Source organism: Hipposideros armiger, unplaced genomic scaffold, assembly GCF_001890085.2.
Source record: "Hipposideros armiger isolate ML-2016 unplaced genomic scaffold, ASM189008v1 scaffold_685, whole genome shotgun sequence".
Taxonomy (NCBI): Eukaryota; Metazoa; Chordata; class Mammalia; order Chiroptera; family Hipposideridae; genus Hipposideros; species Hipposideros armiger.
In genome coordinates, this window is record NW_017732035.1 from 969193 (window position 1) to 979216 (window position 10024).

At 60.9% G+C, this 10024-nt stretch overlaps 1 protein-coding gene across 1 annotated transcript in view; it reads right to left on the bottom strand.

Annotated features, from left to right (window-relative positions):
* TNS3 (tensin 3) overlaps window positions 1–10024 on the bottom strand; it is a 142513-nt gene that overhangs the window by 41104 nt on the left and 91385 nt on the right. The window contains exons 14-20 of the mRNA XM_019626569.1: window positions 8617–8789; window positions 7264–7390; window positions 7092–7175; window positions 5985–6053; window positions 3975–4516; window positions 670–680; window positions 183–186 (exon numbers count right to left, since the gene is read on the bottom strand). Coding sequence (XP_019482114.1) covers window positions 183–186; window positions 670–680; window positions 3975–4516; window positions 5985–6053; window positions 7092–7175; window positions 7264–7390; window positions 8617–8789 — 1010 coding nt within the window. The remainder of the gene's footprint in view (window positions 1–182; window positions 187–669; window positions 681–3974; window positions 4517–5984; window positions 6054–7091; window positions 7176–7263; window positions 7391–8616; window positions 8790–10024) is intronic.

A 10024-nucleotide genomic window follows, 5' to 3' on the forward strand; every position in this document is an offset into this window, starting at 1 on the left:
CCTGCCCAGGGCAGCGGGGGACCCTCCTCCTGTGACTGCCCTGCTCAAACCCTACAGGTTCTGGTGGCAGTGGGCCCGACGCCCCCGACGCCCTGTCCGGGCCCCATCTGCAGTCTCATCTCTGGCCACCTGGCCGGTGGCCCATTCCACCAACAGGCTGCAGGCAGGCCTGGACACACCCCCTCTCTGCTCATGTACTCCCCCCCCGCCCCCCCGAAAGGCCAGCTGGCAAAGAGCTTCTATACACTCTTCAAAGCCCATTTCAAATGACCCCGCATTTTCACAGGACTCGGGACTCTATCCCCCTCAGTCAGGTGGCAACATGTGCTCCATTCCTTGGGGCCTGAAACCCGACAGGACTGAGTCCACACAGCAAAGGGGGGCTTATTCTGTGAGTGGCCTTCGAGGCTGCAGCTCAGGGCAGACACACACATCCCCAGGTTTACACCCACCAAGGGGCAGGGTCCCTCCCCTGAAGTCCCACAGACCAGGCCCCACATCCGTCCCTCCCAGGAGGTCCCTTTCTTCCTCATGGGCCGGCACGGTGCCCGGCACGCCCGAGATGGGCCAGGCGTGGGCCCACGCAGGCTTCCAGTCCATGGCGCTGACCACGCTGGGCGCAGTGGCCGCCTGCCCAGCCGGGCGCCACCCTGTGACCCGCTCCTCAACCTGGAGATGCCCTCAGCAGGAGGGACAGGAAGGTCCCGGGCCCTCCCCCAGGACCAGCAGGGCACGTCCTGCGTTGTTTACATGTTTACTGCCTTCAGGGCGGCACAGGATCTGTCGGAAATGCCTGACCTCAGCCCGGGGCAGACTCAGCAGAACATGACAGGCCTTTCCCGGGGCCGTCACCCCCTGAACAGAGGAAGGCGACTGCCTGCGGCCAGGCCCAGGAAGGGCTGTGCCGGGACGGACGGCGCTCCTCAGGGTGGGTCCTTCCCTTGGCCGGTGGGCAGCCCACCCCCCGGAGGAAGGCGGGGCCCATTTCTGAAATGCCACCTCTGAGCTTCTGTGTCCGAGCCCCCCGTGCCCAGGGCAGCCGTGGCTGGGCTGTCTGGTCACTCAGGGCCCATCTGCAGATCTGTCTGCCCGCTCCCTTGTCTGCCCGGCGGGGCTGGCGTCACAGGGAGGTGATTTTGTGGCTGTGCTCTAAGGGCCAGCAATTGTGCTGATGAAAACTCGCATTCGGGGAACATGTCCCCCGAAACTGTGCTGCCTCACCTGGTACTAGGACCTGCACCACCGCGCCGGGCCCTGGCAGGGTCACCACACGGCCTCGGAGGGGTCGGGGACAAGTGCAGACACAGCCCGTGTCACCCGCAGCGCCCTGCCTGCCTGGTGTTCACTCAGCAAGGGGACCCAGGGCTTCCCAACCACAGGACTTGGTCCGAGACAGAGCAGGGGAGCTGGGACGGGGCCTCGGGTGTGCTGCTGAAGAGAAGCGGGCTTCCCAGTGGGCAGAGGGCGGGTCAGGGATAGGAGGGCACCCCTGGTGACCCACGAATGACTTCAGCAAGAGCTCTGCCCAGAACAATAAAAGGAAGAGGGGTCTCAGGAAGCCCCCAGTGAGCAGGCCTCAGAGGGGACCCGGGACCTCCGACCTCCCCCCACCAGCACCCGGGAGGTTCCACTCAGGACTTCCAGACCCAAGCCAATGGCCCACAGAGAAGGGGTTCAAAACACACAGCACCCCCGCCTCCCACGGCCTCGGTGACACGCCCCCTCTACAGCGACCCAACCTCACGGGCCTCACGGAAGTGAAACTCCAGCAGCTGGCCACACGCACATCCATCCTCGTGACCCCACGAGCTCTGAGGGCACACAGCTGCCCCACATCGCTGTCCGAGCACCCCGGGGCCCTGGAGCGGCGGAAAGGGCCTCCTCTTAGCCCGGCTATGGGTCCTCACTTGCTGGGCTCTTGGTTTTCCAGAAGGTTCCTCTCTCTCTACACACGCACATATGTCAGTGCTCAGAAAGCCGGACACCTAAACCAGGCAGAGCCACACACACCCACACACACACAGCGCACGCAGTCACACGCATGTGCTGTCATGAGAACACGCTACAATGTGACAGGATTTGAACCAAACACAGATGCCTCTTTAACCTAATCGGGGCGTCTGTCAAGGAGGCTCCCTAATTTGGGGTCACCGGGTTCCCTTGTGAACACCCCCAAAGTCTCTGACCAGGCAGGGCCACAGCCCGTCGCAAAGGGCGAGAGGCAGGAGGCAGGTGTAAATCCTCGTCCCTGAGGGACTCCGGACAGCTGACCCGTCTCTGGTGACACAACCCAAAATCTTCCTAAGTGAGTCCTGCAGGCTACGGCGTTTTCCGGCCCAGAATGCAGCCTGAGGTGACAGTGGGACAGGCTGCCTATCCCTGCCCTCCCCCACCAGGCTGGGAGGTGCTGTCCCTGTGGGGCTGGTGCTCGCGGGGCTCTGGGGAGGAATGTGAGGGGTGCGGGGTCCTGGTGAGCGCTTCCAGGGGGAAACCACCAACTCTGCACGCCGGCCGCTGTGCATTTCCTGAAGTCATCCCCGTCCCCAGCCATGGCCCAGCTACCGCCCTGTCCCTTCAGGGACGAACACAGGCCTGAGCTGTGGATTCTGGGTCCCGTCCGCCATGCCCGACCTGTGTCAGGTCCAGGCTGACAGATTCTCCAACCCCAGACCAGAGTGCATTCTGATAAGACGGTGCGGCTTTGGCGATGCCCCACTGACCAGGGACGCAGAGCTGAAAAGCTTCATCTGGAGACCAGCTCTGACACCATCATGCATGCACGCTGACATCTCCCTTCAGTTCTGGGACTGTCCCAGCACCATGCCTGCAGAGCTACTGTCATTTGGGCTCAAGTGGCCTCAAGGGCCGCTGCAGCGTGTGCAGGATGGCAGAGATGTGGACTCCATGTGCTGTCACCACACCCCAGGGTCCCCCGCCTCCCACAGTAGAGCAAACACCCACCGGCAGCAGGTCACTGAAATGTCTCCACTCTGAGATTCGAGAACAGCCCACTAGAGGGGGTGACATGAGCTGATAAATGCATTTAGAGAAACAAAGACTGCTCTAAATCAAAAGCAAGCACACAAGACGTGGCGTTCACCACAGTCGGGACATGGCCACCTGCGTGGGNGATAGAATGCTGACACACCAGGGCCGTCAGGCTCCCTGCAAAACGCAGCAGCAGACGAGCGTTAGGACGCTGTCACTCGCCGGTGTCCCCTGAAGGCAGCTGCTGCAGGGTGAGCCCTGACGTGGCAGCTAGCACGCTGTCGCTGGGCCTTCCCCTCGTGCAACGCTGCCGTGAAGCCACAGCTCAGCGAGACAGTGAGGGGTCGGGCCAGGGAGCTGAGATGGCTCCAAGACACACATCCTCACACTTTATAAGAAAAATTAGTCTGCTGGCTCAGTGCCAGGCTGTACGGCCATGCTGTCTGTCAGGGGCTTTATGGGGCTATGAGAAAGTGACACTCTGGTGTGCACACGCCTCTCTGCCCAGGAGCTCAGGAAGTGTCCCCACAGCCGGCCAGGGTGGGATGGCCCCATCTGGTAGGGAGGACGGATGCTGCTGGGGCGTCCTGTGCCCTGGAGGGCCGCCTGCTCCAGCCTCGCCCCTCTCATCGGCCCGCCCCATCCCAGGCGCAGCTCCCTGCCTGTCGTTTGTTCCGTGTGGGGAAGCTTTTACAGTGATTCAGGTGAGAGGAATCTCAGAACTGGGGACGAGAAGTAAATGTGGGTGAAGGACTCCGAGTGACGGCCCACCCAGGGCCACAGGCAGAGGGGCTGCAGGCCCGTGTCCAGTACGCGCCCCCGGCCACTCACCAAAGTACGGCTCATTCGAGCAGCCTTTCAACCGCACACCCTTCGGGGTGCACTCGATGAGGAAGTGCCGGACCAGCTCATTGGCCAAGTCTCCAGCTGTGGCGAGAGATTTAAAACAAAGAAAGAATTTTTAGAAACGAGAGCACGGCGGTTACAGGGTGGTCAGGAGCTGCCCTGGAGGAGGCCCGTGTGACCTGCAGGCCCCTGTGGCCACTGAGTGCGTGGGCNGGGAGGGGCGGCTGCCCGGGCAGAGGCAGGCCCTGTCCCTGCAGGACGGGACTGTGGTGGCCGCCGTGTCCAGGCGCCACCGTGAGAAAGCTGTGGGGCAGGAAGCCATTGTCGGCAGCTGCTGCTGCTGTCCGCGGGGCGCCGGGGGGCTGGGACACTCCGTGGGAATTGGCCAGCAGGGCCCCGGGATCCTCCCTGGGGGACAGGCCCAGGAAGGCCTGGCTGCTCGGGGGGCCTAGGGCTTCCGCTGCTTCCACCAGGGACAGCTCACGGCTGTGGAAAGAGGCCGGCAGCTCGGCCGCCGGGAGATGTGGCCGCCCGGGGCCGGGGCCGTCCTTGCCGGGGCCCGGGAACTCGCTGGCGCTGAGGAGGCTTCCTGGGGGTGGGCTGCGCCCCAGCAGAGCCCGCGTGGCTTTGGGGCTAGTGTCCACCCACTGGTGCTCGGCGGAGCGGGGGCTGTTCAGGGGACAAATCAACCATCAGAGAGGGTCCCGGTGGATGGAAAGGCCGAAAAATTAGCCACAGACAGCATGTGAGCGGGCCACGGCCACGGCCACGGCCGGCCCGAGAGCAGCCCCTAGTGGGCGCAGTGCTCATGAACTCTCAGCCGCCCCCCAGTGCCCCCTCAGCTGCCCTTGCTCTCCACCTGGACAAAGCCCTCCCAGTCTTTCACACAAAGCTCCATGTGCCACCAACCTGGAGCTGCCGAGGCCCGTGCCCAGCGCCGAGCCGGCATCTGTGCGCAGGGGGACTGGCGCTGACCCTCCCCCTGGCCCCCCACACCGGGCACAGGTCAACCACGCCGTCATCACCTGGCTTACTGTCTGCTTCTCGAAGGGCCTGTGTGCCCCAGATAAATCTCTGTCCCCCATTTTCTCCTTCTTCCTCTGCTGCCTAATGCGGGCGCCAGGCCATCAGTGTTCAACAAGGGCTCACTGGACGGACCAGCTGACNTTCATAAAATCTCCAAAGAAAAGCGAGTTGGCTACAGGAAGAAGGCGGAGGCCTGGTGGAAGCATTTTACAATTTGTCAAGCTTTGAAGAGCAACAACTTAGAAAAAGAAAGGCAAAAATGAAGCATCACCTCCAAGTAACCCCAAGTCATCCGTACCCCGCCCCCAGTGAGACTTTCCTGGATTCGCCTCGCTTCCTCCTCTGGCGAATGTCACCGTTTTGCCCTTTGAAGCGGCCGCGAGGGCCCCAGCTCTGCAGCACTGCCAGCTCCGAGGGCAGGGAGTTTGCAGGGTGTTTGTAGACGGTTCTCATTAGGTTGAGGAAGTGACCCTCTGTTCTGTTTTGCTGGGAGGTGGTGGTCATGAATGGGTGTGAATTTTGACAAATACTTGTTTGCATCTATGACATAACCATGAAAGTTTCTCTGCTAGCACGTTCCTAGGGTGCTGCATGGACGGATGTTCAACAGTCACACCAGGGCGGCATCCCTGGAATAAATCCCTCTTGGTCGCGATGCATAACTCTGCTCGCATGTTACTGACTGTCATTTGCTTATGTTTTTTCAGGTATTTTTGTTTGTGTCTGTTCCTAAGGGATAAATGTTTAGTTTTGGGGTTGTTTCTGTCGTTCTTTGGTTTTGGTTATCAGGACAACATCAGCTTCATAAAACGAACTGGGCTGTTCTCTCCTCTTCTATTGTCTGGAAGGGACCATGTAGAATTCGTATTCCCTGGTCTGTGAGCGTCTGCAGAATTCTCCAGGGAGGTCGTCTGGCCATACCCACCCACCTGGTGAAGGACATCTGGGCTGTTTCCAGCTTGGGGCCGTTAGAAGCAAATCTGCGACGCATGTGTGTGAGCCCATACGCGCCTCCCTCTACCGTCACCATGTTCCCACTGAGCCTGCCCTGGTGTCGAGGGACCTGAGGCTCCGTGTCACAGGGCTGGTTCCCGGCCAAACCCACTAAGCGCATTCAGATTAGCCCTCATTCATGGCCGGCTGGGCGGGGGTGGGGGCGCAGATGGAGGCCACGTCCCTTTGCTTGCTCCCATCTGAATTATTAAAATACAGAAGAACAGACACATGGCTACGTCTGCTGAGTCTGTGCGCTAACACGCAGGGGAACAGACACGCCTTCTCAGGCACCGATCACGTAACACACGAGCACACGCAGTGACACCGCACACTGCTCTCTCACCCCCCGTTTCCGTCACACCTGCTCAGAAAGGGGGGCAGTTTGATGCTCTGTGTATAAAGACAAGCACCTCTGGTCCTAAAAACACAAAGGAAACTGTGCGAGAAAGACAGCCTTTCTGTTAAAAGATGCTCGTCTCTGGTTTTCCCTGGGGGAAGACGGGAAACGGAGCTCGCGGTCACCACCATCACCAGTCCTGGGCAGGCAGCAGGGTTTAGCCGTGTCAGCACCCCACCCCAGGGCTGAGCCTCATGAGCATTAGTGGGCAGAAAAGCAGCAGCCTAAAGAACCTACAATTACAGAGAGGAGTGGTGTTTAAAGCACGGGGCTTTAGCTGCGTCCCCTCTCCATCTGCCGAAGGTCACGCCATCCTGGACTCTCGGGGCAAGTGGAGGATGCCCCCCAGGAAGGGTGCCAAACACCACCACCAGCCACCCGGCTATGCCACCCCCGCAGGCAGTGCATCTCAGACACGGTGCCCAGGATGGAAAGTGTCCGAGGATTCAACAGACCTGCCCCGGAAGTCATCACTCCCCTGGGGAGACAAAGACAGTGACCATAATCGAGGACGTGAGGAGCCAGGACAGGTCCGTGGGCGCGGGCAGTGGGCGCCCCCTTCCCTATGAAGGGTGGGGCCGTCCCAGTTTCATCTTTTGACTTCAAGTCGTACCTCACGGGGCCGAAAAACACTGATGCTGAGCTGCTGGGACCACCGTGCCCCCACCCACAAATGCCTGCCCAGCAGACACAGGGCACTTCTTGGTGACGACCTAGAGGGCTGTCCCTGCAGCTTCCTGGGTGACAGCCACCCTCACTCGTGCGGCTGGGATGTGACAGACACAGACAGTGTCTACACGGCGGACGCCGGAGCAGAGGGGCACAGCGGGTGACTTACCATGAGCTGCTTTGTACAGACCGCTGGCGCCGCCCATCTGCGGCTCAGGCGGGCTGAACGGAGGGTAGTGTGGGGACGTTGTCACTGGAAAAGAAAGCAGAGCGACAGCTGCTCCAGTCCCTTCCCTGAAGGAAGGTGGGGACGGTCACAGCGAGGTTGGCTTCTTCCTTACCATACGGTGTTTGTGGAGACACGGGGAACGCTGGCGTGGGCAACAAGGACTCACTGCCGCTCTTGGTTGGAGAGAACATCCTGCCATCAACCCTGTCGAGGTCTGAGGGGTACACGGCAATCACCATCTGAAAGAGGCCCGGGGGGCGGTGAAGGTGAAGGCCGCCGTAGATGGTGGGGGCCCCTGCTGGCCCCCTGAGTCAGCCCGTGTCTGAGCATGGGGACAGGAGGCACGGGAGCCAGCCCTGCTCCCAGCCAGGGACAGCTGGAGAAAGTGTCACACCAGCTCACAGGTGCAGCAGGCAGAGCGCGTGCGAGCATGGCGAGTGCACATTTCCTGAATCAGGGAGAACAGCAGGGAGAACCACTGTTTCCGATCGATGCTACGGTCATGGGGACGTAAAATACGCCGCAGATCAGACATGCAGGCGTCACTAGGAAGCGGGACGGATGAATCCCAAAGGTCCGCACTGGGCCGCTTGTATGCTAAGGGCGCGAGTGCCTGTTCTTGTCTATTCCAGGTCTAACTTTCTGCCTTGAGAATAAATAAAGTCTTAATTTGAAAAGACTCCTCATTTTGGGGTTCCCCAGCCTGTCTACTCAGTCTGGTTAAAAGCCTTGGGGCCGGCCGAGTGGCGCAATGGTTAAGAACTGGCTTGGGACGCCAGAGGGCCCCGGTTCGGATCCCACATATGAGGGCCAGTGACACTGCCCTCTACAGCTAAGATGCTGAACAACAGCTCAACCTGGAGCTGGGCTGCCGTGAGTCCCTGGTGATGGCATAGGCTGCAGCCCCTGTGGCAGTCGGTTGCCATGGGCTACCGTGTGTAGCCAGCAGCCGCAGTGAGCAGCCGTCCAGAAGCCGGCGACTGATCTGCCTCGCCCAGGAAGAGCGCAATGATGGTGCCAACTTGGGCCAGTGAAGCAACGTCCTCCACAACTAGACTGAAGAACAAAAGGACAGCAACTTGTCTGTTCCCCTTCCCCCAATTCCCCAGCGCTGTTCCCATCCCCCAATTCCCCAATAAAAATCTTTAAGAAAAATAAAAAAGCCTTAACTACGCCTCCTGGAAGATGCTCTGCAATGTCCCCACAGGGTCACTTGTCCATGCCGTCCCGCCTGCTTCCCTCGGGGACCCCAGCGGTCTGGGCAGGAAGTCTGTCTGCCCTTCGCTGCTGGCGTCCGCCCACTGAGCCCCTGCGGCCTCTGATCTCACTGCCCACCGCAGGCTGCATGCTCATCCCCGCGCACGCCTGCCTCGGGGAGGAACCGTGTCTATGAGACGGGGCGGCGCGGTCAGGGGCCCTCGATTCGGGGCAGGGCTGTGGTCAGGCCCCAGGGTGGCGGCCGTACCTCTTTGGCATCTGCCGGAGAGAGGAGAGCTGCGAGGCTCGGGGCCTGCTCGGCGCCGGCGGTCTTCCCCCACCCACATTTGGAGAAGGCCGGCTGCCCCGCAGCATGGTTGTCATACTGCCCAAGGCTCAGCTTCCGGAACCTTCTGCCCAGCGGCTCGTCGTCTGAGGACCCTGTGAAGAGAGACACGCGTGGGCTGCAGGCACCTCCATCCCAGTGGGGCCCCAACTCTGAAATTTCTGAGTCGCTTTATTTCCGGTGCCATAACATTCTCTTCACCCCAAAAGGACCCCGCCCCACGAGAAGCCACTCCCCACCCCTCCCCAGTCCCTGGCACCCACCACCCCACTTTCTGCCTCTGCATTTGCGCGCTCTGGACACTTCCTGTGGGTGGGACCGTATGACACGAGTCCTCTGTTTCTCTCACTCGCATCACGTTTTCTCGGCGCGTCCCGTTCCTGCCTGAACTGACCTCTGCTTATTTCCTGTGTCTCCCAGGCTCAGCTTCAGGAAGGGTTCCGTCCGCCAGGCTCCCCGGTGCCTGCAGCCCTGCCTGCGCACAGTAGGTGCTCAGGAAACACCGGGGAGGACACTGACCCAGGGTGGACATCCTCTGCAACCTCGCAGAGGGTGCAGCAAAGAAACTTGGTGGCTACGCGTGAAAGAGACCAGGGTGGCCTCTGGTGGCCGCGGGCACCTGGGACTTGATCACCTGAGACCTGTCACCACCCCTTGTCCATCTTCCCCTCTCAGGGCATCAGTGGTCAGCTCTGGGGCCAGATGCTCATTTTGCTTTATGACACCAAGGAGGTGACAATGTCCCAGACACAGGATCTTCCCGAGTCACTAACGTGTCCCCAGCCCCACCTGCTTCTGTTCTGTGTGCACGGTTAAGAAACAGTGTTTGGTCCCGAATGACACACGGCCGCATGCCACCGTGTGGGGCGAGTGGCCGTGTCCCTGAGACCTGCCCCCTGGGGGAGGCGACCCGGACACAGGCGTCGGTGGGCCCTGACCTCACAACCATGGGTGCTGCCGGCGTGCAGGTGACTAATGATTAACATGGATGATGGAGGGACCTGGCTGAGAGGAGTGGCACTTCCTCTGGGCACGTGCAGTGGGGCAGCTGACACGCGCTCCCCAGATCCTGGCACCAGCACGTGGACACTGCGGGAGCGTGCCTTCCTGCTGTGAGTGAACGCGTGGGGTCCACTGGGGAACTCGGCTGCCGGTGCTTCCCAGCGCGAGGGAGACGAGCACCTGGGAAAGGCGCGTTCCAAAGCGCGTCCCGTCTGAGACCCGCGGACCTGGGGTGGAGCTGCGCGTGAGGCCAGCATGGGGCAGGTGTGTAATTTGTACAGAGTACTGCAATTTTAGTTCTAAGAATTAAGAAAACATACTGAGGTCC